The sequence below is a fragment of the Anguilla anguilla genome, chromosome 8, assembly GCF_013347855.1.
Source record: "Anguilla anguilla isolate fAngAng1 chromosome 8, fAngAng1.pri, whole genome shotgun sequence".
Taxonomy (NCBI): Eukaryota; Metazoa; Chordata; class Actinopteri; order Anguilliformes; family Anguillidae; genus Anguilla; species Anguilla anguilla.
Genome location: NC_049208.1, coordinates 48,512,665 through 48,540,087, shown reverse-complemented (window position 1 = coordinate 48,540,087; position 27,423 = coordinate 48,512,665). Strand labels below are relative to the sequence as shown.

General features: G+C 44.0%; 3 protein-coding genes across 6 annotated transcripts in view; 1 reads left to right on the top strand and 2 right to left on the bottom strand.

The window, feature by feature from the left end:
• The window catches only part of tpm3 (tropomyosin 3), a 30,118-nt gene extending 25,987 nt beyond the window's left edge, over nucleotides 1-4,131 (top strand). For all 4 annotated transcript variants that reach the window (XM_035429817.1, XM_035429815.1, XM_035429824.1 and 1 more), the window contains one exon: nucleotides 4,033-4,131. In XM_035429817.1, coding sequence (XP_035285708.1) covers nucleotides 4,033-4,115 — 83 coding nt within the window. In that variant the 3' untranslated portion in view covers nucleotides 4,116-4,131. The remainder of the gene's footprint in view (nucleotides 1-4,032) is intronic.
• A 6,334-nt stretch (nucleotides 4,132-10,465) lies between these two features.
• Nucleotides 10,466-13,922, bottom strand: si:ch1073-70f20.1 (prostate-associated microseminoprotein). Its single transcript, XM_035428651.1, has 4 exons — nucleotides 13,810-13,922; nucleotides 13,065-13,185; nucleotides 12,146-12,254; nucleotides 10,466-11,652 (listed from the first exon to the last, which is right to left on the bottom strand). Exons 2-4 carry the CDS (start codon nucleotides 13,177-13,179, stop codon nucleotides 11,475-11,477), a joined length of 402 nt encoding a protein of 133 aa, XP_035284542.1. The 5' UTR covers nucleotides 13,180-13,185; nucleotides 13,810-13,922; the 3' UTR covers nucleotides 10,466-11,474.
• An 8,241-nt stretch (nucleotides 13,923-22,163) lies between these two features.
• Nucleotides 22,164-27,077, bottom strand: LOC118234223 (IgGFc-binding protein-like). The gene is made up of 5 exons (XM_035430631.1): nucleotides 26,579-27,077; nucleotides 25,901-26,100; nucleotides 24,575-24,952; nucleotides 23,412-23,686; nucleotides 22,164-22,572 (listed from the first exon to the last, which is right to left on the bottom strand). Exons 1-5 carry the CDS (start codon nucleotides 27,075-27,077, stop codon nucleotides 22,539-22,541), a joined length of 1,386 nt encoding a protein of 461 aa, XP_035286522.1. The 3' UTR covers nucleotides 22,164-22,538.
• Nucleotides 27,078-27,423: the final 346 nt, after the last annotated feature.

Sequence of the window (27,423 nt, the reverse complement as noted above, 5' to 3'; positions counted from 1 at the left end):
CATCTTCTGAGATTTTTTTGCCCTCTGTGGTCACACTGCACTGTGCTGTGTTTATTGGGCAGACACCGTTGTCCTGAGCGACAGGAGAAACCGGAGCACTTTCACCTGATTAAAATGGCCAATGTCGTCAGGCCTGGCCATGAACTTTCTTAGACCCTTCGATATAGACGCAGCTTCACTTAAGAGCTAGTGCGAGTTAGCTATGCTAACCAGGAGCCAAAACACATTGTGAATGCATACAGGCTACATTCATAACAGAGCTCAAGAAGAGAAACATAATAATAATAATAATAATATGAACAATAATAATACATTTTATTTATATAGCTCCTTTCAAGCATAAAGCACAAAGTGCTTTCCAAAGCAGATAAAAACAAGGTTTAAAATGCCAACACAGGCACAATAAAAGCAGAATGAAATGTGTTCTGTATTAGCTGTGGGGGAGCACTGGCTCCGGAGTAGCAGTAGTCCGGGTGTGAGTGTGACGGGGCCTGGACGCGGAAGCTCCGTAGAGTCGCCGTTCATCAGATGACGTGCGGAAAGAATCTACAAACCCCCTCCACCCCCCACCCCCCCACCCCCGACACACTGCCGCTACAGAGAGAGCGGCGTGTAGGTCGTCCAGAATGATTCCAACTCGTAGCGAACGCTAGTGGGCCTTTGCCCATGTGACGTTTTCTCTGTGCGATAGTTATTTTTCACGCAGTCTGAACGTTTTCATTTTAATGTCCACAGAGTCTGCCTCTGATATTTTTTGGTGTTCCACTGTTTAGGGCAGGGGCGTCCAGTCTTATCCAAACAAGGGCCGGTATGGGCACAGGGTTTTGTTTTAGCTTAGTGCTACGAAACCTGTGTTGACTTAAGTAACATAGACATAATATAGTCTACATACTGAATATAATGAACCATCTAAAATCTAATATGTCCGGTAAGGTGTGCTGACAGCAGCTGCAGGTTCAAATCCCAGAGGGAGGCACAGTACCTGAGCTACTTCAGGAAATATCTGCCTGGATAAATGGCGGGGAGTTTGCCGTGAAACTTTCTGTCGGTGAAAGTGTCCACTAAGCCACTAAATAAAATGATGTAATGAAGTCTTTGAAAGAGGTTCCCCACTGGTCCAGCTCTGCCCTTAAAACCAAAAATAGTCCTCCTAACTCGTCCCTTAATTTTAAGATAAGCCGCTATTACCTTTCCGTTGTAATTTTTTTGCAGAGCTGTGCAAATCTCCCAGATCCCCCATCACACCCCCGTCATTTGCCCCGTTTCTACGGCAACGGCAGAGCCCCGAGAGGAGGAACAGGATGTGCTTCCTGTGATAGGCTCATAAACAGGAAGTGCATTGTCCCGCTTTCCTGCAGCCTGTTGCAGAGAGCTTTATTTATCCCCATGGGCAGCTGTGTGGCACAGTGTCCCCTGCACCTGAGGGGGGTGGGTCCTATGCTGAGGTGGGCGTGTGTTCTCCACAGAGGGGGCGGGGCCTATCATGAGGTGGGCGGGTCTTGTACAGTGTCCTTACTCCAGTATAACGAAATACATATATACAAAACTTTCCCGGATGAGTTCAAAATAAGTGAAGTTTATTAAGCCTAAGAGTGGGGGTTTCTAGAGTAGATGAATCTGAGGTTTAAGATAAGAGAGGCAAATTTGAGGGTGGCTGTAAAGGGTCTTTGAAAAGCAAACCGCTCAGAATGCATGCGGGTTTCAACGTAGTATGAGGGGAAAAGGAGAGCCAGAGAAGTGTATTTAAAATCCGGATGTAACATAGCTTGTTAAAGCGTTTTGGCATTGTAGTTCAGCGTTTTACTACATGCTTTTATCCAGAGCAATTTACACATTTAAAAAACCAAAAAAAAGACAAATGGTCCATTAAACCAGTTGGATTTCAAACATTTTATTATTTTTACTGTGATTTAGGACCTTGTTCAAAGGTACAGTGCCAGTAGCCCAGCTGGGAAATGAACCCACAGCTTTTTATTTTATTTTATTTTATTTTATTTTATTATTTTATCATTATGCTACACTGCCGCCCTTAAACAGTTACTTGAGCAGAGAAGAGGGCAGAAACAGGCCTGTCAGTCCGTTCCGCACACCTGGCAGGTAGAACGCCCCGGACGTTCTAGAGGGGGATGAGTATAGGGGTGTTGTAATGGTAAACTGGTTACAAAACCTTAAGGCGAGACAGCAGGCACTGATGGCTCATCCAAGATTACGCCAAAAAAAATTAAGCAGGGATTACTTATGAAGAGCCCAAGTAAAGTATCTTTGCGGGTGGACTTTATTTAAAATAGACTCGCACTGTTGTAATGAATTGCTTTTCTACACAACATATTATCAATGCATGAGATTACCATGTTCATGCAGTCAAATTTATTGTTTTTGAATTTAAATTTTTGTAATTGGCAGTTTCTTTCGTCGACGGCGCTTCTGCGTTCTGTATCGCCCTTCCAGCACCCGGCACAGCGTTCACAGGTGTGCCCGCGTGCGCTAATCGGAAAGGTAACCGCGGCGATGTCAGAGTTGCCCGGAGTCTGGCGTGGCGTTGGGACGGGGCGAGGATCAGATCAGTCGCCGCAGGCCTGAACACGGTGCATCTTAAATGTTCCCACCAACCCCCCCCCCCCAACACCACCCACTCCAAACAATGATGTATTTCTCTGGCTTTGATGTTGAAATGTCAAGCTACGCCTGTGAGCAGCTATTCCTGAGACGCTGAGCCTGGCAGGGCTTTCCCTGCTGAACGCCGCGTTCCGTGATGTCATAGAGCGCGATCGCGACGCTCCCTCTCTCGTGTCGTGTCGTGTCGTTCGGGCGTGACCTTTTCACGGGACCCCGCCCTGGCTTTGTGTGTTGAGTCATCACGCCTCTGGAGTAACAAAACCAATAATCGTCTGGAACAATAGCGCTGCTTCCTGTTCTGTGATGCCTGAGTATGGACGTGTGTATTACACACACACACACTCTCACAGACACACACACTCCCTCTCTCACACACACACACACACACACACACACACTCTCTCTCTCTCTCTCTCTCTCTCTCACACACACACTCACAGACACACACTCCCCCTCTCACACACACACTCACAGACACACACACTCTCTCTCTCACACACACACAGACACACACTCTCACAGACACACACTCTCTCTCTCTCACACACACACACACACAGACACACACTCTCTCTCTCTCTCTCTTTCTCTCTCTCTCACACACACACACACACACAGACACACACTCTCTCTCTCTCTCTCTCTCTCTCACACACACACACACACACACACACACACAAACGCTGCTTCGTTCTGGCCTGACACAAATACACAAAGGTTTGCATCTACAGAACCTCAGGGCCTGGGAGTAAATATGATTTTTTTTTTTTCAATTCGTTATTGCAACCCTTTGAATATTGAAATGTGCGGGGCAACTGACGGCTTGTAAGGAAGCTTATATACACGCTCCATCGCGTGAGGTCACCAACCTAGCGGATACAGCTGCTGCGCGGACGCTGGGGGGCGGGGCTGTGGCTCACCCAGAGGCCCGTCTTCCTCCAGCAGACATCCTTAAAATTACCACAGAATCCGCTTCTGCGTAGATGGGGACAGAACCCAGGGGGAACTGGATGTGCTTCCTGGCTTGTGATCGGTTAGCCCAGTGCTATTTCAGCTCCTGGGGTGTTCCCCATTAAATGAGTTACTCCGTTTTAAAAGAAAACAAATCTAGGGGAGATTTATGTGTTGCATGCTCTCTCCTCTCGCCAAGGCGTCATCTCTCTTCCTTCCTCCTCCCTCTCTCTCTCTCTCTCTCTCTTGCTCTCTCTCCCTCCTCCCTCTCTTTCTGGTCATTAGTTTGTATGTCATTCTGCCTATTTTCAGACTTTTTATGAATTGAGTTGATTTCCCAGAGATATCCCAATGCTGTCCCTATCTCAAGTTTGTCTGTCTGTCTGTCTGTGTGTGCGTGCGTGCGTGCTGTGTGTGTGTGTGTGCGTGTCTGCGTGCGTGCTGTGTGTGTTTATCGTCTTTCAGAGAGGCTGGCTGATGCCAAGGAGGAGAACCTCAAGATCCATGCTACCCTGGACCAGACCTTGCAGGACCTCAACAGCTTCTGATCTGCAGACACACACAAACACACGTGCGCACACACACTCACATGCACGCGCACACACACACACACACACACACACACTTACATATGCCAACACTTACACTCCCTCCCTCCATCCTACTCTTTCTCTCTCTGCTGATTCAGTGTGTTGTGGTACTTGGATTCCATGGAGGGGGAGGTGCTGGTGTGGGGGTGGAGTGGGGGAGTGTTTGTATGGTGTATGGAGGGGGTTGCCTCATTTTTGTTCAGCACATTCCTTTTATACGCATTCCATTTCACACCCCCGCCCTGCACCCCCATCCCCCCCACCCCCGCAGCCCTCCCGCCCCATTTACTCTCATCTGCCCCTGATTTGTGCCGTTCGTCTCCATCCCTGAATTTCATGCGTTTTCCAGGGGGTAGTAAAGTTTACTAGAGGGTAGCACAGTTCACCAGCAAGTAGTAAAGTTCACCAGCGGGTAGTAAAGTTCAACAGCAGGTATCAGGCTTACCAGCGAGTAGTAAAGTTCACCAGTGGATAGTAAAGCTCACCAGCGAGTAGTAAAGTTCACCAGTGGATAGTAAAGCTCACCAGCGTCTTGCCTTTGCAGCGGTAAGAGCTGTAGAGTTGGTGGCTGAGGAGCACGATGTTATCTCCGCATCACCATAGCTGCTTTTCTGCTATCAGTCCCGCTGTCCGCCGTGCAGTTAGTTTCTCCAGCAGGGGGCGACACTTATGGGACCACAATGACCTGCAAGGCTAGAGAACGCACAGGAGAAAAGCACTTCCAGCTAGAGTGAGTTTCACTTCCCCCCCCCCCCCCCCCCCCCCCACACACACACACACTTTCCCTTTGTGGAACCCCCCCGCCCCCTCCCCTCCCAAATCTCCACCCCTCAGTTCACACCCCCTTGTTCCTGCCCCAGCGTCTGCTGGTTTCTGTGGTGTCCCTTGCATCGGCAGCCGTTTAGAGGCTGTGAGAACAAACTTGGTGGGCGGATTCTTTAGCCAATCGGTGATCACAGGTGCTGAAACACTGCAAAGACCAGCAGACACTGCGGCCCCGGATGACTGGATTCTGGCACCTGTGTTCTATGCAGTGCTGTTTTACGGATGGACGAGATTTGATACCACAGATATATTTCTTATGAGGGAGATGTGTTGTTTTTCCTGTGTATCACAATGACCTTTATATCTTTATCTCTCTTTTTTTTGTCTTTGTTGTTCAGCCCCTCTCCCAAAAATAGGGCCCCTCCTTCAAAATGGTGTGTTGATACTTAATGGGTTTAATTGCATCAGGACTGTTTATTCCCTTTGTGGAGTGGAGTCTGGCTGGTTGGTGGGCAAGAAGGGTTTTTATTTGGGTCGAGAAATTAAGAAATTCGGCAGGGATAATGTTTCAGCCAATCAGCAGCCGTTGTCTGGACTGCAATGAGCCAATCGCGTTTTGCAGAAGGCGTGAGACACTGTAGGGGGGCGGGGTTAATCTTAGAGTGGGTTCAGTCTTTTCGTGTTCAGGGGCCAAATGGGGGAGATGAGAATAGAGGTCATGCGTGTACCACACTTATCTTTATCGATATTCTTTCAAGAAAATGTTATACAGCAAACGGAATAAACTTCAGTGCTTAAAATTTATGGAACAAATAAAGGAATATGATAAAAAAGCAATAGTTTTAAACTGGAACCTTTTTGTAGCAGAGCATCCTTGTAATGACGATGATGACAAAAAGATGGAGTTTTTTTTTTTTTTTTTTTTTTTTTTTTTAATAAAGGATCATGATTCATGTTTGCGTTTGCTGGGCTGGTTTGTTTGTTTGTTGGGCAGTGATGCGGGAATGAGTGCCTGTCTGATCCGGGAATGAGTGACAGGTTGAATTGGACACGCCCACCGGCTCAGACAGAAGGGTTGGGCCGACTGTCATGCTGTTGGGCCACATTGCTCTTCACTTCTTGTGTGTCTGTGTGTGTTTGTGTGTGTGCGTGTGTAAGAGAGAGGGTGGGGTGGGGTGGGGGGAGAGGAGAGTTACAAGCACCATTTTTGAGGTCAGCAAAAGTTCAACTTGGAGTCTTCCTGCTGCGTTTTTCCTACAAGAACTAAAAAAGCGAGCATGATGAATCTGCACAGAAAAATGGTGGCATTTATGGTTGGATGGAAGAAAGGAAAACGATAACAATTTTTTAAACTTAAAAAAAAACAAAACTATTTAACCCCTTCTGTAATGCCCTCTTTTTAACACAAGTCTGAGAATGACATACCCAAAATGAAATGGTTACTTGATCCCGTTTGAATACAAGCATAATCTCTTCTGAAAGGTAACCCCTTGGGAGTTTGTTTTCCAAGAGTCGGGATTACTCTAAATATTACTGAGCCAAAATAACAAGCTCAAAAGCAGTGGAAGTGTTTTTTTTTTCCCACCTAAAAGATTTTTTGAGAGGTTGCAGATGCTTGCGGGTGTGCCTGTTGGGCTTCGGAACACAATGGAGCCGCAGGCACTCCACGGGACAAATTCTGGATCAGATTTGATGACGATACCAAAAATGAGCATTCTCCCTTGTTTTTTCTATGCTGTGTGTATGTGGGTGTTCAGAGAGGCCATTTGACACTTGAGCCGCGTTTCCACCAAAATTACCCGGAACTTTCAGTCCCAGGAACTACTTTACCAGGAACTAAAAGGTTCCTTCAGCCAATGGTTGTCTGCGTTTCCACCGGGGTCTAAAGTACCGCGAAGATTAGGCAAATTAGCCCACTGACGTTGTCGTCGGTCCATCTGTCATATGATTTCTTCTGTAACCCCATACTACCACCGAAGTAGCCTATATTATTTTCTAATAACCGGGACAGCCCGGAGGGGTTTATTCCACTTATATACAACGGGTTACCAACAATGACTATATATGGTTACTTTTGTATTTATTGATTTTCATATATCCTCTCAAACACATTCATTAACAGCAGAAAACATGCACACGTTGTAAACAATTTGCTGTTTTATTACTTTCTCGTCGTCAATTCCATATAGGCTAATCGCAAAATGACAAGAATAGAACGAAAACTCGGACTTGCGTGAAAATGTAAATTAGTAGTGGTACAGCCACCGTTTGCTTTCCTTCGAAGTTACTGCTAGCCGAGCAGCGAAGTGTGCCCTCCAGATGCGAACCATGCACCATAAATGAGTCAATAGTCTTCCTGGTCTTTTCGCGGAATTGAAAAATGGCAGTAAAATTGAGTAAAATTACGGCAGTCTGAAAAAGCTAAAGGGAAGATTACTAGAATTAACCTGTTATTTTACCCGGATAAAAAGTGCGGAAGGTGATTTCCAGTTTGCTTGTACTGTATCACCAATGTTAATTATGCAGAACTACCGCATACCTCACATAACTGTATCAAACGTTTTGAGTCAATTACAACGGGCTAACAAAGAAAATCCGGAAGAAAATATTCAGCAACCGAATTAATCCGTTTGAATGTTTTGGTAGCCTACGTAATATGCTGTCCCAGCACGAATGCTTAGCATTTTATAAAACGAATACTAAAGCAAGAAAAGAACAGAAGAGCACACGTTATAATTCCAAGACGTTGACAGGCTATAACCAAAAGTAGGCTACTGCGCCGCATAACATACAAGTTTGATTTGAAGTTATTATGAAAATACATTGGTTTGCCGCGGCATATTTTCAAACATGGCGGGTAATGGCGGAAAATAAATACAACACAAATGCTACGAGTACTCGACCAATCAGAAATGTTCAGCGCTGCAAGCTCCACCCAAAAGGTTCCTGTACTTTCGGAAAGTACTACCCCCCGAGCAGGAACGTTTTGGGGGGTAAAACAAAGCCCCCAGAACTAAATTTAGACCCTAGTTCCTGCGGTGGAAACGCACTGAGTTCCTCAAAAGGTTCCTAGTTCCGGGGTATAGTTCCTGCGGTGGAAACGCGGCTTTGGTAACCAAATGATATTGTAGATCTTTAGAGATGTAAAGAACTATATACACTGATCATTAAAACGACCTGCCTAATATTGTGTAGGCCCCCCTTGTGCCGCCAAAACAGCTTGGACCCGTTGAGAGTTTTCAAAATCATGTGGAAATAATTCACCCTCTAACAACATCTTAGCTTTTTATAGCCCTGTAGCAACTAATAATGTAATAAACTACCAATAGTATAATAACTCCCAATAATGCAATAATTCAAATTTTTTATGTAATAAAAACCAATAATGTAATAAGTAGTAGTAGTAGTAGTGTACTTTATTGATCCCCAGGGGGAATTTGCACTGTTGCAGCATCAAAGACAACAAAGTAGCACAATCAGATACAAATTTACAGTAGATACAAAATATCAGATACAAATATACAGTAGATACAAATATATACAGAAATCCAAATATACCAGAGGACACCTTCAGAGGTGGAGTCCATGCCTCGACGGGTCAGAGCTGTTTTGGCGGTACGAGGGGGACCTACACAATATTAGGTAGGTGGTTTTAATGTTGTGGCTGATCGGTGTATATTGTGTACTATATGCTCATGGACGAGGCGTGTAGAAGTTAGCTTGCTTTCCCACTGCCTGTCCCCTCCTCTTTTCCTTGCTCTTCCCTTGCCACCTCTGACAGCGGCAGGTCTGGAAGATTGTAGAAAATTGCTACATTAGCTATCTAGTTAATAAATCCATTGATTGAGTTCCATTGACTGAAGTTTTCGATCAAATTCCCCACCCCCATCTACATGTTAATAAGGCATACTCCTTATTTTTAAGCATACTAAATAATAAAAATATTTTGAGAATGTATTTAAATTCTCACTGATAAAAAGTCCTTCATTGAACATGCCCTCTACTGTGGAGTCAAAGCTGTTTTCACTGTCCTCAGAAATATTCACTCAGACAAGTGATTTCTTCCAAGGCCTCCAAATGCCTCCAAAAGTCTGCGTCTTATGTTCAGATTTAGGCATTGCTAAATAAAACAACTTCTTAAGCATAGGGTCTCAAATTTGTTGTGCCAGTGCCTAACATTTTCAGCGTGCTTGCTGAAAAAGCTATGGTTCGTATACACTAGAGAAACAATCCGTGTCCTTTTTTTGTTCACTGGATCCTTACCGTGATAACGATACCACCTTAACCGTGATTAGTCTCGTCTGCGGATTTCCGAAGCCCAGCTTGTTTTGCCACCCCGCATGGTACAAAATAAGAAGCCGCTGTTGCTAAAACAGTGGCATCATAAAGTAGCTTCTATAGAGAATAGAATCTTGAGTTTTAACACTTTCAACAGGTACATGGTGTGACTAGATTAATAGAAAATTTCACTGTAAAAAAAAAAAAAAGAAAACAGTATTGCAATCAATTCAGGTCAGCCATTTTCTTATTGCGGGCTTATTGAGCAGCAATCTGCTGATTGGCTTTTGGTTGTTTTTTGAGGTTTCAATCAGCTCGACCGTAATTCGACTTGCGACGTGTCTACGACATTAAAAAAAAAAAAAACAAACAAAAAAAAAAACCCTTGAATTGTAGGTAAATCGCTACATCTGTAAGGCACCCATCCCATGTCCAATTGCAGAAGCCTACCTTAGTTTTGGGTGGGGGCGCACTAACACAGCCAGGCGACATTTGCGTCTCCAGGTGAGCGGAACGGCTGCTGCTTACTTGGCTCATGCAGATCGCGGGTGCCTGGTCCGCCAGAGGAGGCGCTGTTGAGCAGTGAGGCGGAGGGGCGCCTCCCCAGCAGAAACCCGCGGACTCTGACCCCGGAAATATTGTCAATGCTTAACTACAGCACGCCGCTGTTTTTCTGGGCGTGTGTGCCTTGGATCCTTTAGGTCAGGGGTCTGATCCTGGTACTAGAGCAGAGGTGGGCAATCAGAGCTGTAGCTGTTTCTGGTTTTCATGATAACTTCTTGCTTTAATTACTTAATTACCCCTAACTTTTACACCATGTTGACATTTTAGACGCGTTTCCTAATAAGCACATGAGTGACAGCCTTCGTGCGTTCCTGTATGAGAGATTTAACCTACGGAGTAGACCGGTGTCAGTGTACATAGCCAATTAGCTCATTTAGCCAGAGCAAATGGTGGCAACGAAAACCTGCATACACACCGGCCCTCCAGGACCAGAATTGCCCACCCCTCTCCTTGAGGGTCAACTTTAACGTGCTGAGCTACAGGTTTAAACGTCAAGACTGCAGAACTGCCGTACAACTGAAATAGCTATCCAGGTGAGTTGTTTTAATTGACCAATCACACGGTCAGCCGCAACACAAATCTGCAGTCATAAGCATGCAACTCGGTGAGTCTATTTACCTGCAAGAAAAAGAAAAAAAAACCGTAAAACTGTTTAAATATTGCACAAGTATGTAAATGCAGAGGAAATCAAACCAAGACTGTTTCATTGGAATATTTTTATTTCAATAATTTAAAAGTTTTTGACACTTGGCTGAAGATAAATATATTTAAAAAAACAAACTGTCCAAACACATGAAACCATTTGCCAATAGGTCTGTACTTCATACTTCATACATTCAAAAAAGAATGTAGATCATTGTGTGAAGTTTTTTTTGCATAACATATTTGCATGTTTTAACATTTGTGTTTATAAATACAGATTATATAACGGAAGATCAGTGTGTTTGTAAAGGACAATATGGCAAAATAAATGACAGTCCTGTACTTGTGCGCTTATTCAGAGTGGGCTGGGCAGTAGACAATAATAGACAAACAGTCATTAGTCCATTTGATAATGTATTTGACAATGTTTTTGTGCATATTATCTCTCCCAAATGCCACTCATAAAAAACCATCAGAGTGTTTGCATACATTTTGGGTTACACATTTTTGAAACTATAGTGGTAAGGGACCACTGTGCTTACAACCAGTTGGTTTTAAGTTCGATTCCCAGGTTCGAGGCATTAAATTAGTGTCTCTGAGTCTCTAATGCATTGGTTACCAACCCTGATCTACTGTCCTGTAGGTTTTCATTCCAGCCCTAATTTGGCACCGCTGGTTCTACTAATTAGCAGCTCAATGAGATCTCTAGCTGTTGAATGAGCAGTGCTTTGTTAGGATTAGAGTGAAAGCCTACAGGACGGTAGATCTCCAGCAGCAGGGTTGGTTACCACTGCTCTAATGCATAACTTTGGTTAATACCCAGCTATACAAATGGGTATTCATAATGGCTATTTCCTTATTAAAGATATTAAGTTGCAAGACAGTGGATTAAAATGTGATAAGCAAATAAATAATGGGGGGAAAAAAACAAATTGACAACTGGTTAAATGCTTTGGTTGATCAATCTACCATACAGATCTGATATATTTTTGTATCAGTGCATATGTGTCTGCTTTGGGTGGTTTAGTGCTTGGCTAAGCGTCACTGCCTTCTCTGCCCTGATGAAGATCAGAACATGGGGTCGTTGTCGGACTTCCAAGCTGGCCCCGCCCCAGGTCGCATCCGGCCCCGCCCACCATAGAGACACGGCAGCTTGTGATTGGCCCGCATCACCACGGCAATGTTGCAGGAATCTGGCTTCCGCACCACTTCGCACCAATCTGGGTAGTCAACAGGCTGTGAGCCACTAGGGGGCAGCAGAGAGACACAGGCAAAATAATCAGTAAACAGGGAAGTGGCGTCGCTGTCAGTCCATCATTGATACTTAACCTTTTGAAGCCGAGGGACGTTATATATTACATAATGATAGAAATATTCTCATATGAAAAAATGAAAAGGAATATAATATAATTATTTTCCCAGGGGTAACATCAGGTGAAGTAGCTGGCATTAACAAAGTTAAGTAAACAATTTGCATTCATTCCATTCCAAATAAAATAACAGAAAATTCAGAACATGCAAATTCCACTGTGTAAAATTATTATATATTTTTTAAACTATTATTCTTATTATATTTGAAATGTTGATTGCCATGCCACATACAATATATATAATATATTATATACTACACTGCCTATTCATGAAAAAGGCACACATTATTGTCCCTTGGTGGGAAAGAGACGTGGAAGGTGGGGAGAGACTGGGGGTGTGCGGTGTCTGCCTGAAAGTGGGGTACTCACAGTTCACAGCAGCCCACTCCAAAAGGCTCCAGGCACACGCACTGGTGGCACTCCGCAGTCAGCCAGCTTTCCCCCATCCCAAATACCCGGTCCTGATGCTCACACTTCGCTGCACACCAACCCCCAGGGCAAGCAATTACAGGATCTTTCAGTTTAAAGCACACACACACGCACGCACATGCACGCGCACGTGTGCACACGTACACATACATGCCGTATATACAAACTCATATTCACACTCACGCCACCAAATATAGCATGTGCGTTCTTTTCGAAAAATTAATCAAATTGCATGCGCACGAATGCCATTCAGTTCAGTGGCATGACCCGTGACAGAATGTTTCCCTGAGGTGGTCATGGGAAATGAAGTCTTTAAATGATTTGACAGTTCTATTCAAAGCCTCTACTTGTCCCATCACATTAGCACCAACACAATACATCACATTTTAACATGATATATACACACACACACAAGCCCACATGCACACACACATACACACAGTCTTATGCTCCAGTATTCAGTTAATGTAAATGGAATGTAAATAATTGTAGCTAGTGTTATCCAAAGTCAGATGGCGAGCGTTGATCGCTCGTGTTATTTTGTCAGTGAGTGCTAATCCTAAGTGTTGAAAATCACTGTTGATGGCGAGCGTTGATCGTTTGTGTGATTTTCTCAGTGAGTGCTAATCGCGAGTGTTGAAAGTCAGTGTTGATGGCGAGCGTTGATTGCTTGTGTCATTTTGTCAGTGAGTGTTAATCGTGAGTGTTGAAAGTCGGTGTAGAATTCTGAGTGTTGATGTTCAGTAGTGTTCAGTAGTGTGTTCAGTAGTGTTCAGTAGTGTGTTCAGTAGTATTCAGTAGTGTGTTCAGTAGTGTTCAGTAGTGTTCAGTAGTGTTCAGTAGTGTGTTCAGGTCTTACCTTTGGCGTTGAAGTAGCACTCCCCGCCGGTGTAGATGGAGAGACAGGGCAGCACGGTGCCCAGCAGGCAGACCGTTGCCATGAGAACCAGCCTGTCTTTCTGCGCTCCCCTCATCTCTCCCTGTGAAACCGCGACCAACACAGTGAGTTCCCCCCCCACTCTCCAAACTCTCCTACTTCCCCCTCCCTGCTCTCTCCTTCTTTACCCCCCTCTGTTTTTACTTGTAGTAAAAATCAATTTTTAATGTCTTTACCTGTTTTACAATCTTAGTTGTTTTTTTTTTGTTGTTGTTGTTTTTTTGTGTTTAAGGCCTCAGATCAGATCACTAAAGGGAACTTAAAAGTAAGAAAAAGGCTTTTTCAGAAAGAGAAGATGGTAAAGCCTCCTGTTCTCATCTCCCTGGCCCCCCATCTCCCCATCTCTTCTGCTTTTTGCTAAAAACCTCTTTGTATTTCATTGTACCGACCCCTCTGTTTATGAATCCTGCGTTTGCATTGCATCTTTCTCTTATCTCCTCTCCTGCCTGTTTCTCTTTTTGTCCATTTCTCCATCTTTTTTCCCTCCTCTCTTCCTCTTGCAGCCTTTTATCTGCTTTGATTGGCCTTCTCTCCTCCAATTCTCTCCTCTCTTCTCCTGTGACTATACCCCCTTTTCTATTCTTTCTTTCTCCAGTGCTTCTTCATTAAGGCTCTCGCTTTCGTTCCCCCTCCCTCAATTTCCCCCGGAAATAAAAGGTCTCCTTACTGATTTTTGGATTTCTCGTCTGTCTGTTCGGGTCTCAGTCTCTTTCTCCCTCTCTTCCTCCTCCTTCCGTCTTCACCCCCTCCGAGTGTCTGAACTACAGTAGCATGTGCAACCCCCAGGTATTTATACTGGCATCTCTTTCTATCTCTCTCTCTCTCTCTCTTTATCTGTCTCTCAGACACGCACAATTGCCTCGCCCCCTCCTCCTCTTTCTGTAGCTCTTCTTTTGCCCCTTTGCTTTCTTTCTGTCTTTCTCTTTCTCTCGCTCTCTCTTTCAGTGTATCTGTGCACACAATGTGTGTTGGCACAGATAACATTCTGACCGCAGTACAGTTGTTTTGCCTTATGCCCCTTACCACTGTAATTAGCCAATGGATCAATGGGCAATTGGGTAATTGAGATCTATTAGATGAATGTCATTTGCAGGAATGAGTGTGTGTGTGTGTGTGTTGAGCAAAGCTACACATATTAGAGGATGAATCGAGTATAATTTGTCTTGCTTATGTTATTCTATAAATTATATAATTTACTGTGAAATTAAATTAAGCGCTTTGTCAGATGTATTCTATAATATGTGGGGATGCATTATGTAAGCACCAGATCTTGCTAAATCTTTGTCAGCAGTGTATTCTGGCACAATATATTTCAGAATGCTTCATATTTTACCATAAATGAACAGACATTGTTGATCAGAAAGGATCTAAGTATACGTTTTCATTCTTTGTGTTGTTTCTCAAATCACAAAGTTGAGCCATAGGTTGTCCAGATTAGAAGTCACTGTTAGGCCTGTGTGACTGTAAGTCTTTTGTCATGTGTTTGCATATGTGCATGCGCGTGTGTTCAAGTTTTATCTTTTGTTTCATTTATCTTTGTGTGTGTGTGTGTTTTGCCTGTTTGCACACCCTGCCTTGTATGTGTTGATAACACACACACACACACACACACACAGTGAACCATGGCAAGCGTATGCGCACAAAGAAAGGCTGACCTGTCGTATAATTTTTTGAAGCCTTTGATGACGTGGCTTCATGCTATAGCTCCCTCTTGTGTTATCTTGAAGAAATTACATGCAGCCCCACAACTTGGTCTAATGACTTAACATGAATGACCTAACCAGTAATGCTTGAAAAGTCATGCGGACTGCCAAGTTGATTTTAGATAGAACAAAGCAGAAGGACATGAATTATGTGTGGTAACATATTGTTTCTTTATTTTAAAGCACAGCTTGGGAGTTTATTTTTTAGCACTACTGTTTGTGCATGTGTGTGAGCGTGTGTGCGCACACGTTTTTGTGCATTTGTGTCACCCTTTGAATGTAATAAAGTGACAGTGTGTTTATAGCATTATTATTTTAAAGGATGTATCTAATAATAGTATCAATGTCTGTTAAAGATATGCAGTATATCGTTCGTCCCAGGAAATTATTAACTCATATGGCTAAAAAAGATACCAGGGTTATGACACATCCCAATTAAAAGGACGGAAATAGTCTGTAAAATACAGTGCTCACTGAAATACATCTCCGATGTATCTTTGGGACATTCTTCTTCCGGGAGTTCCCCAGCATCCAGTGATGGGTCGCTGTGGCTCTCTGCTGCCACCCGGTGGCTGACTGAAGCAGTACTTAATGGGCAGTCTCCACAGTACAGCCGCGTGCTATAGTATATTAGTCGGGGCGTGCAGACAGTGGAAAATGAAGGCCACATCCGTTCGCATTAAAGGGAAGAATTCTTGCAGCCATTGTAGGTACAACTGTTCCGAATTTAACTTTTGTACAATAATAGTGTTATAGTATTACACTAGTTTATTTAATTGTTTTTTTAATATACAAATTTTCATGCTGCTTTTCTTATATATCCAGATTATTCTGTATATTCTGTAGTAATACGTACATACATACATACATACTAGTACTACTACTACTACTACTACTACTACTATTAATAATAATAATAATAATAATAATAATAATAATAATAATAATAATAATAATATGCAGCATTTATACAGTGCCTTTCAAAATCTGAAAGTGTTTAGAACAAGCAGATTTAAAAATACGCAACAATATTTTTGACCAAACAAATTCTGAACATCTGGTTAAGGAATCCATGATAAAAATAATTTTAAATATAAAAAAAAGAAAAGGCATCACGACCAGCAGACTTATGTTTCATTCACCACTTAGGGTGCAGAGACACAGAAAGTAAGCCGCAATTCAGAAGAGTACTTTTTCAGGACAGACAACCAATATAGCAGTTCCTATATCTGCACTAAAAAATACACGACAGAGCATTGTTACCATGACAGCAATACATAGCAGGATGACACTGTATTACATGTCGTCCAGGCGGGGTCAGGGTCTTCTGTTCTGGCTGTGCCATGATGATGTGACTCCACTGTAGAATTATGCCCAAGATCTGTAGGAATATGTCTGATATTTAGTTGATGTGCTACACGGGAGAACAACCGAATATCAAACATATCACACAGCTCCCGGCCCGGAAAGGAGGCCTGTCTTCGCTCTCCAGCGAGCAGAGAGTTCGTCGGTTTCCGAAAGAGATTCCTGATTTTGGGAAGAGAGCGTGAAGCGGTTGGTAAGTGAGGGAAACAAAAATGAGGAAGAAAAGCAAGGGAGCGACTAGAAGAGGAAAAGAAAAGGAGAGAAAATGTAAAGATTTAGGAGGGAAAAAAGGACAGAGCGCAGGCCCACAACCAGCAATCGGGGATCATGCATTCTGTTCAGATTAATTAGTTTATTGGGAAGGAGATACACCGTGGTTATACATTCAGTGGGAAGAAGATACTGAACGATTTCACATATAGTAAGAAAGAGATACTGAACCATTACACATTTGGTGGGAAGGAGATACTCAAGGATTACACATTCAATGGGATGGGTGCACTCAAGGATGGGAAAGCATGGTTTGGGGATTACACATTCCTTGGGAAGGAGATACACAGGGATTACAAATTAAGTGGGAAGCAATCACTCAGGGATAAAGCATTCATTCTAGAGGAAGGTTATACTAAAGAAGGAATAGGGCTGTTCTCACACATAACACACACACACAGATACACCCTACAAGACTCACAATCCAAAGCTGGCCGGTTATTCCTCAGTGATGATCCTGTTAATCTGTGGGATGGATGAACTTCTAACACTCCTCTACTACTACCTTACCACTCTACTAATCCACTACTATCACTACTACAACACAGCACTAAACTCTGCTTCATGTACCAGGCTAGGTAGCCGTTCCCCGTCGGTGTGTGTCGAATGGCATAGCGTCCTGTGTGTGGTCTCCAAACTGCGCTATAATTCTTGCGCAGCTCCTGTATTAAAAAGCCAGATGAAATGAGTCGGATAAAATGTAAGTGTGCGGTCCTGTCTGGTGTCAACCTGGTCGTGTGCACTAGTGTAGTGATCAGTAGTGTCAGTAGTGAATATGAGTGTCAGTGTAGCGTCGGGTGCTCTGGTCCCAGGGCGGGTCAGGGACATGTATTTATACCCCGCGTCCTGTGTGGGTCGCACCTTCTGCACACTGTTCCCTTTTCGTTGGCTAATTAACGGCATATTGATGGGTGTCGCCCGAGGCTGTTCCTACCCATTCCATTAGCCCGATCAATGGCATCGATTTCCGTTCGGTTTGGACCCTGGGTTACCATTTGCCAAGTCTGCCGCCTCGCTCTTTTCTCCCATTTAAAATCGCTGTGCCGCCATTTATTTGTGGATGGCGCTGAAATTTTTTGGCCATTTGGCATACTCTGGTCCTTGCCATACCATGATGTACGGTGGTAAATATTGTCCATATGTTTATTGCATGTTCTCATATTCATTGTTTTGTGCTTACTGTGTGAACTGGACTTGATGTTCATGGCTATGGATAACTGTTACATAATGAGTATTGTACCTTATCGGACCTGTGATTTGCAGTTGTCCAATTGACCTTCGGCATGCATTTATTGTACGTCGCTTTGGATAAAAGCGTCTGCCAAATAAATGTAATGTAATGCAATGCTTTGTTTTTTTATGATTGATATGATTTTTGAAGGGTGGGGTTTTCTTGTTAACCCAAGGTCAGTATCTCTAAAGCAGATAGTGAATTCTGGCTTTGGTGTCGTAACCAGCCAGACATGGGGCACACCTGCGTTAATTACCATTGTCCTCAACTCCATCTCCTTCCTTTGATGCCTGAGACTCGCACCAGCACGGTTCACTGGACGCTCATTCGTTTTTCTGCTGGTTTCTGCCTCTAGTTAAGAGTCACGTTTCCCGAGGATTGCTTTTGCCAAGCTCTCGTGTCACACGCGGCTGTACAAGCTTTTACTCCGGGGCCAACGGCATTGTGGGTAACGTAAAGATGAGTGTGTCAGTTGTGGTCACAGAACAGTTCTGTGGGCCTGGTCTGCCTTACTACCCACAATCCTCTGCGGAATTTTGAACATCGTTACCGTTTGTGTGCTGGTCGTGTTGGTCTCCTCCCTTCTGTTTGCCCCCCCCCCCATCCTCTCTCCATCCCCTTTGCTCTCATTCCTACAACCCACCCCCTTGCCCCCAGCCCCTGCCCACGCCCACGCCCATGCCCCCACACCCCAGAACACTGACCTTGTGGAATCCGTTGGGGCGGAACATAGGCTCTGTAATTGTGTCCATAATTATAAGCCCTAGGGTAGTGTTATGTTGTAGCAATGGGATGTGGGTTGTGGTGGGATTTGGGGGGGCGGGGGGCAGGGGGGGTTGGGACTGGGGGGTGTTGAGAGATTGCTCATTAGATTATATTCAGTCAATACATCACAACACATCATTACCGGGGTATCCGTGTAAAAACAATCTCAGCCACTGCTCTGCTCTCAGTCAAACACATTTAAGCCATAATTTTTCCCTTGTTACCTGTATACAATGTGGCCGCAAGCAGCTGACAAATGTGCTCCCCCTCTGCAAGATAGCGAACTGAAATGAAAGCAGATATTCTTAGTGGGAGGCATATTTCATATTGTGTATGTTAGCCAAACGTGACCAGAGCCCACAGAGTCAGTTCAGTTTTCTATTTATTTGATATCGAGGGGCAGCTGTGTCCCACTGGACCAATGTGAGAATGTTCAGCACTTTGTGTATTTGGAATTTCTTCCTAAATGTTTCTTTTCAAAGTCAGTGTTCTATAACTCCATTACTTTCAATTACCGCTAGTTATTGTTACATTAGTTAGTAATGTTCAATTAAGAACATTCTAATTGCATATTTGTGATATCACTCTTTAAAGAGTTAAAGAGATAGTTCACATTTCTGGGGTGTTTTTAAATGCTATTTCAGTTTCACTGTATGATTTCTGAGTAGGCCAGACAGTTTTTGTGCAATAAAGAGTATTTTAGATATTCACAAAAGTTTCCGATGTACCGCTGGTTTTATAATAGCAGGTATCGGGGCATTTGGAGTTTGGAGTCTAAAGCAAGAAACTACACTTGAATTGAGCGGCTTGTACTGCGACAGTATCTGGGAAAGTGGCTTGCAAGAGTGACACGCTGATGGAAGCACGTGTTTCCAAAACTTTCCAGCCACAGCCAGGACACATTTAATTAGTAAACGTTTTCTGTGGATTTGCGAATGTCTTTGGGAAGTGCATATGACCTACAGAAAGTTATTTTTCACGTGTATCACCTAAACCCCCGTGCGAGGCCCATGGATGGGTTCCAAGGTTTGGAAAATGCTGTTGAATGCGCACCTGTCTGATCAACAGACATACATATGCCAGAGACATCTATGCCTGTTCGTTTCTTTCTGTTATAGCTTACGGGGCAGCGTCAGCTGGCACCGCGGGGTTGCCATGACGCTGATTAGGACTGACACTGAGGTGGTGAAAGAACAGCAGCTGCCGCCCGGATGATCGATACAGACTCATAAATTCGAGTCGCAGTTGCCCCGCACGCGGATCGGGCACCGAGAGAGTCAGGCGCAAGGTTACCAAGGGCAGTGCCGAGAGGGACGTGACCCAATATTATTACCCACTGTCATTGGTTGTGTCAAACACAACACTTCTCAAACATAACACGGGAACCAGGCGGAAAGGGGGATTTGAAAAGGAACGTAGCGGACGTGAGGCGATCTGAGAAAATGTTTGCTCTGAGATTACCGTTCCCTTACAGAAAAGACAAACCCAAACATTTATTCTGGCAGAAGTGTTGCAACAAATACATCGTATATGCTGACAATTAAATTGGAGAAAGAACTGAAAAACCAATGTTGTAAAAAAATCTTTTAATGACCAGTACAGTTGACTGTAAAATGCAACTCCCTGTTATAGGCGGAAAGGAACCTCCACAACATAATGTTCGTGTTCGTGTCATATACACATTCGAATTCCGTCAGGCAGCTGTGTTTTCACTGGGATAATATGGGTAATTACACACACAGACCAGACTAACTGGCTTGAGTCTGGAACTGACTGATTCATAATGCACAAAAGATGCTGAAACGCACGGTGCGTTGCATTGTAGCACTTCCTGGCAACAAGCTTATCATCACCAAAACAGCACTGTTTACAGTTGACAAACAAGCAGGAAACTGCATATCTTTATCAGGGCCATTTCAGTACAGTTTGTGAGATAATGTCGTCTTCAGACAACAAAAAGTGATTTATTATTTATGGTTTTCTATTATGCAGGTCATTACATTATGCTTACTTCTCATTATGTACCCATTTATTTTCTATCCGCGACTAAAACATGTCAACTAATCTACAAATGAAATAAAACATTGTTATATAATACTTGTATCAGACGATATTATGTAGTAATTACTGTCTTCGCGATCAATAATTGTTGATTAATGTCTAAGTTATGAATTCTGTGTTTTAAGTGAATCTCGATACAAACAGCCACTGTATTTTAGGTTGTTATCTGCCAAGATAGGCAAATGTAATGATACGCAAAAAATAAAAAAATAAAAATAAAAACACGAAAAAATGGCTACCTAAGTTAAGGACGGTGGATAGGAAATTCACACAGACAGGGCAGGAGGCTAATTAATATAAGCGCAAAGAAACACCTTCGCTTTTTTTTAACGCTTTCACGTATGTATTTTCTTCCAGACCACAGTTTGTAGTATTGGTACTGACAATATGCCTACGAATATATTTATGGAAACTTTCTGTCAATGGAAATGTGCCTATATATCGGATCCATCCGCATCCAGACACTCCTGCAATTTGGATGCGAACACACGGCCCAGAGCAGCCATTGTACAGCAATCATACTGATTAACCACAGGGTAGCGCCAAATCGCAAAATAATCCCATCCGCTTCGAGCCACTGGAAACTTCATCAATACGCCTTCGTTGATTTCCGCTGTTGTTCGTTTTTTGTAATGTAGGTTAGAAAACAAGTGTGGTCGGGAGGGTGGCCCCTTCAGGTAGGGAATTATGTGGTGGTGTGACCAAAAGTAACTCAGACTGGTGAAGTCTTCATTTTACTGACTTGATGGGCACAGACTGTAGGCTATAAGAGGATAGGTGCAGTGCTTTTAAGTCGTGTTACAGAATGCCGTAGTTAGTAACTTGTATGGTGGCAGAAGTGCGGTTAGATATATCCTGCACATTCAGTTATGCGTATCATGAGTAAAATAATATTTATTTTTGATTGGCCCATTCGTACAACGAAGGTAAGAACTGTATTTTCTGTCTGTTTGTGCATTCATATGTCACGTGGCCGGAGCCGCGTTTTCCAACGGATGAAACAGATTTTGCTGCAAGACTTATGTCACCGGGACCTGAGATGGTGTGATGTCAAGGCTGCGTCATTTCAATGAAAATGTCAGCGGCAGATATGTGTTTTCTTCAAGCCCCCCCCCCCCCCCCCCCCACACACACACGCACACACACAGACCCATACACACACACACAGACCCATACACCCACAGTCCTCCATGTTTCTGTGCTGTTGGCACATGAGTGCGTGATACCCCCCCCCCCCCCATTCAACAGAAACACATTTCCACACAACAGAGGTGCACTTGAAAGAGGGCTTTATTAAGACTACGCTGTAAATTGTATTTGTACATTTGAAGCATTTGGTCTTGGGCTTTTGAGACAGGATAACACCTGGCTTCTGAATGAGCCCCCCCCCCCCCCCCCCCCCCAAAAATGTCCCTTAATTTGGACATCGCGAAGAGATAGAAGACCAATGAAAATTCAGTATGAAACATCATTCAAAGTTTGAAATGGGGAGAGGAAGAGACAAACAGGAAGGAGGTATATGGATATTTATACACACAGGAAAGACCAGTTCTAGGTGCACATTGACTGAGACAATGTGTGAATGATTGCTACCTATATAAAGGTGTTGGTGTCCAGGTGGCTAAATTCAAACTTAGTACATATGTGTATATAAAGCAATTCATAACTCATGCATCAGCCTTGTGCTTAAGCAGCTGAACTGGCTGAATTGTGTTTTTACCATAGAATGCTCTCTGAAATAAATCATCTGCCATTTTGAATGTGTAGGTTTACCCCAATCATTGAGGTAGAAAAACACTGGACCTAATTGCAAAAAGTTTATTTTTAGGGTGCATTACACAAATACAGAAAAAGAAAATGAACAGATGGAAGATAATCAGATAAAATCTTTTTTGTTCTTACTGTGAAAATGAATTTATACAACACACAAGTCTTGGTGATTATTGGTTAAAATTTGGTATATTGATATTTGTATGCATACTTCCATGGAACGCCGATTCATTACAAAATGTTGGTTGAAGCTGTCGCCAAGCCGCTAGAATGAAAAAAAAACAAGTCAGTTTTTCAAAGCTAAACACATACACACATACACATGCGCGTGCATGCACACACACAAACAGACACACAACATATTTAGCACAAAATTCACTGTCATCCTTATACAGAATCTATTCAAGAGATACAGCGTGTGATTTTGTTTTGCGTCATATTGTTGTAGCGTCAGGTTGAGGGGGCTCAGAGTAACTCTTGCAAAAGGAGGTGGTGAAACCCCGCTGACTTCCCTTTGGGGGGGGGGGGGGTGATTCTGAAACACTTTGAGGCAGAGCTGCGGAATGAAGAGAGCTACCCCTCAGGGCCCGCTCCAGAGCTGCCTTGCCTGTTTATCATATATAATATTCGCCGCTGTTTGTGACACTGTTGGCGACTGCACTAGTGCTAGTACAGCCAGGGTTTCCTTCTGGGCCCGGGGGTATGTCCCGGCACTCAAAAACAGGCCTATAACCACACGTCCCATCTGGACCATCTTGCAACGTTATTTACAAATTGTATATGGATATTAAGAAATTACGAGAATTCCATTTCTTGTTATTTTCCCTGTCTTAGAGTCATGGTGTTTTGCATTAAAATGTCATAAAAATGACCATGTGTGCGAGATGGCTGCAAGTGGCAATGTGTATCCTCTTAGAGACTGGGCCACACAGGTCAGTCACAGTTTCACTGCACTCAACAATGATTATTTACTTTTCTTTTCTTTGTGTATTTGTTTTTTGTCATAAAATTGCTCGTTGCCGTGGCCGTGTCTTATTTCCACGACAGTGTGGGGACACTCATATTCTAAATACAGATAATATGATAATTAATCTTGTGACTCACCAGCTGGGGAAGTCTAGTGCTCTCCACTTGTCCATGTAGCTTTGGATGGAGGGCTTGCCGAAGATGGAGAATAGGTTGGTGTCACCGGTGAATTCACCACAAGCGCCGCACATCTTGTCTGTCAGGTGGGCGCCGACGCTCACGCTGACTTCCTGTTTCACGTTGTAGGTCAGGTGGAGTCCCGACCGCCTCTCGACGACCACCACCTTGTCCGAGACCTTCACCGAAATCTCGTTCTGCAGCATTTTGGGTAGGGTCACCTTCTTTCCGTTTACCTGAGTGCCAAGGACAATGAGAGGAAACAGGGTTAGAAACTGAGTTTGGCCTGCTGCAGACTGTGTGACAATACCGGACTCCTCCATACAGAGCCATAGAAAAACCATCTAGAAATGCTGATTCATATTTTCTGTCACAGACACTCCTGACCTGTATGTCAGTATGGCCTGACCAAGGTATTGTATAAAATAAGTACAACTTCCTTGAATTTATTCCTTGGATTTATACTGAATACTTCTGGCTGTATATTCCAGCATCCTGTAGGCATTTTTATACTGCTACAGCACAGTGCCTAGAACCTGAAAGGCTTCATCTTACAAAAAGAGATGGTAATCAACCATTATTCCCATGTTTTTTTTCTAATCAAGCACATTCCAGTTTTGTTCCTCCCATAAAGTAGTCCTGCTTTATGTTTTTATGTCCCATATGTAGAACTTCACGTTGAATTTAATTTTCCAGGTTTCCAACCACTTCTGGATTCTGTTTAAATCTTTTTGGATTACTTTAGTAGATTCCAAACTGTTAGCTAAAACTCCCAGTTTTATTTCATCTGCAAATTTAACTAATACACTTTCAATGTCCCTGCTAACGTTTATATAAATGAGGAGGGGCAGTGGCCCCAGCCTCGAACAAGGAAATAGTGTTGGCCCGACTCTTATTTTAAATACTTATTTTTCTTTTTTTTACATGCTTTTCATGTGGATCATAATCTTTATTTTTATTATAATGATTTAGTATAATAATTCTATACTATAGTACCATATCTTTGTCTTTTTTACATGTTGTAAGCTTTAAGCATTTTTTTTTAGCTAGCAACCAGAATTACTGAGTGGGCCAGTCAGCCCCGGCCCTTGCCCCCTCAGACACAGTAAGTGGCGGTAACCCACCCAGGTCTCGTGGTTCTTGTTGACCAACACGAACAGGTCCTCGAAGAAAACGTAGACGGCGACGATGGCGGGGAGGGAGGACTGCTCGCAGGTGCGGACGTCCACCACCACGCGGAACCACTCTGCCTCCGTGCCCTGGGGGCAGACGGACACGAGCTCGTAGACCCCCACGGAGGTGAGGATGCCGCCCATCCCGCTGAACTCGGTGAAGACGCCCCCGGCCTGGAGCATGCACTGGGTGGGGTAGCAGCCCAGCACGCCGTCCTTCGCCAGGCACTTCTCGTCGCTCGCGCAGGACATCGCGTGGCACTGCACCTGTCCGTCGGCTGCGCAGGTGCATTTCTTTCGGCAGTCTTTGGAGATCACTGACTCACCCCTCTGAACAGGGGGGGGGAGGCACATGCACAAAAAACAACAGATGTCAGATGTCTCATATGACTGCACAATAAAGCGCCCAGCGAAAACCAAAATACAAGTCAATCTTACCAAGCATTTTAGTCTTATGTTTTGACTTAAAATCTTATTTCTGCAACTGAATGGCAAGAGTTGATTTAACACTCAATTCAATTCAATTTAGTTTTATTTGTATAGAGCTTTTTACAGAGAAATGTCACAAAGACACTTTGCAGAGTAGCAAGACAACAAACAGAGCAAAAAGAGTAAATAGAGCAAACATCAGGCCCCAAATAGCTAATACATAAGGTAAAAAACAGCAGACAGAAACTAAAATGAGTTAAGCAGGTTACAGCTGAGGTGAACGCTAACAAGAATAACAGATGGCCAAATGGTATAGTTCAGAATAGTGCAGTTTAGAGGAGCTGGATGATGGATTTGGAGCTCCAGACAGTGTCAAGGCATGGGCAGGGGAGGAACAGGGCTGAAGCAATCCATGACCATGGAGCGAAGCACAGGACTGGAGCGATCCCATCGATTCAGACAGAGGAAACAGGCTAGAGCAGTCTTTGCGCTCAGGATGAGATAAGGGGCGGGGTCCCAGGAAAGAGAGACAGGCCAGCTTGACACTTGATGCTAAGCTACCCAGTGTGTCAACTCCATAGAGCCATCTTGACACTTGATACTTGAGGCTAAGCTAACTAGTGCGTGCGCTCCGTGAAGCGAGCTTGATACTTAAGCTGAGCTACCTAGTGTGTCAGCTCCGTAGGGGCCAGCCTGACACTTGAGGCTGAGCTAACTGGCGTGTCCGCCCTGTTGATGCGACCTTGACACTTGACACTTAACACTGAGCATTACATACTGTGTGCAGTCTTGTATCAATCCTGTCCCATTCTCGTACATCGGCGCCTGATTGGCGCTTGATTTTCTTACCTTGTAGGTTCGTCCTTCCGAGAAGCAGCCGCACCTGTCCTTCTCCACACAGGACGTCCCATTGAAGGAGTACCCGTCATCGCAGGCGCACCCTTCAGCGCAGGTGCTGTGGCAGGAGCTGATTTTAGGCAGGCCGGGGCAGGGAGTGGCACAGGTTTCGGCGCAGATCTTATAGTGGCTGTTGGCCGGGCAGGACAGCGCTGGAACAGCAGAACAGCACAGTTAGACCAGACCTTTGAGTTAAAAATGAAAGGGTGGGCATAGACGAATGGACGAATTTAAACGGCGAGAGAGATGGGTAAGCTCGAAAACGAACAGAAAATGAAACACACTCGACTCAAAACTGCTCAACTCTAAACTAGCTACTGAATCCCACAAAGAATGAAATGATAGAGCAAAATGGGCAAACAGAAAAGTTGTCTGCATGGAGTCCAGCCCTTTCAGAATTTCCTGTTTGTTTAGCACACTGAAGAAGGCTTGTGCCGAAACATCAGGGCTTTTCAAGCTTCGTACATCTACATAATAAATAAGCTTAGAGAAGTATTCTAGAGAGTGTAGTCCTTTAAGATTGAACATTAAAAATGACTGATAACATTTTGTTGGCCTTCCATGCAGATGCATGTAGAGCTAATACAGGAACCTGCAAAGGCAGGCATACTCAGTGAGCTGGCCACTCACGACAGAAGTTGGGTGACCTCCAGTTCTGGACCGACACCCCCATGTTCTGACAGTCGGACACGTAGGCCTCGATGCTGCCGCAGAGCGCGTGGCGGTCCCCGCCGGACATGCACACGTCGTAGACGCAGTCCCTGAAGTAGGAGTTGGGGTCGAGGACGCCGTAGCAGGCGGCGAATGGGCCAGAGTCTTTCTTGATGAGGGCGCAGTCCCTCTCGAAGGTGACCTTCTTCTTCTCGTCGCACTTGGGGCAGAAGTCCCCGTTGCAGCCGTCGTCGCAGATGACGCCCGGAACAGCCACCTTCCACGCCGACCCGAAGACCTGGACGCTCTTCGCCAAGGTGCCGTTCGGCAGCAGGAAGTCGTCGTCCCTTTTGCCGTTGAAGTTGCCACAGAGGCCGGAGGTCTTTCCCCTGTAGTCATCAGGCACGGTGACACTGACTTTGTACACAAGGTCGTAGGTCACTTCCAGGCCGAAGTTTGTTTTGATGACATCATGCATGCCATTCTGAAAGGCTACCACCGCCCCATCGTCAAGGCTTAAAGGGAGGTTGTACATTATTCCATTCACCTGAGGGAAATATTTTTAATTTATTGTAAGTCTTCTCCAGTTGAGGGTTTTTTATTTGATATATGGCTTCTCAATACAGACATCACAATATTGAGACAGGTTATTGTTTGCGTTTTTTATTTTAGACTGTTATTTTCCATGTGCACTGATCAAACTGTACAGAAACCCTGTGGTTTCCGCTTAATGTTCCTTGTGATATTATTATACAGAGACGTAGAAAGAAAACACAATTGCAGTTTAAATAAATAAATATTACGCCTTACTCACCATTATCATT

Excerpts from the sequence above, each read along its gene's own strand:
- si:ch1073-70f20.1 (XM_035428651.1), bottom strand. The coding sequence starts at position 13,179 with ATGAGGGGAGCGCAGAAAGACAGGCTGGTTCTCATGGCAACGGTCTGC. Across the intron at positions 12,255-13,064 it reads GTGCTACTTCAACGCCAAAG|CGAAGTGTGAGCATCAGGAC; the intron begins GTAAGACCTGAA and ends GTTGGTGTGCAG. Across the intron at positions 11,653-12,145 it reads GGAGTGGGCTGCTGTGAACT|TGGCTCACAGCCTGTTGACT; the intron begins GTGAGTACCCCA and ends GCTGCCCCCTAG.
- LOC118234223 (XM_035430631.1), bottom strand. The coding sequence starts at position 27,077 with ATGCATGATGTCATCAAAACAAACTTCGGCCTGGAAGTGACCTACGAC. Across the intron at positions 26,101-26,578 it reads GAGGTCACCCAACTTCTGTC|CGCTGTCCTGCCCGGCCAAC; the intron begins GTGAGTGGCCAG and ends CTGCTGTTCCAG. Across the intron at positions 23,687-24,574 it reads ACAAGAACCACGAGACCTGG|GTAAACGGAAAGAAGGTGAC; the intron begins GTGGGTTACCGC and ends CTTGGCACTCAG.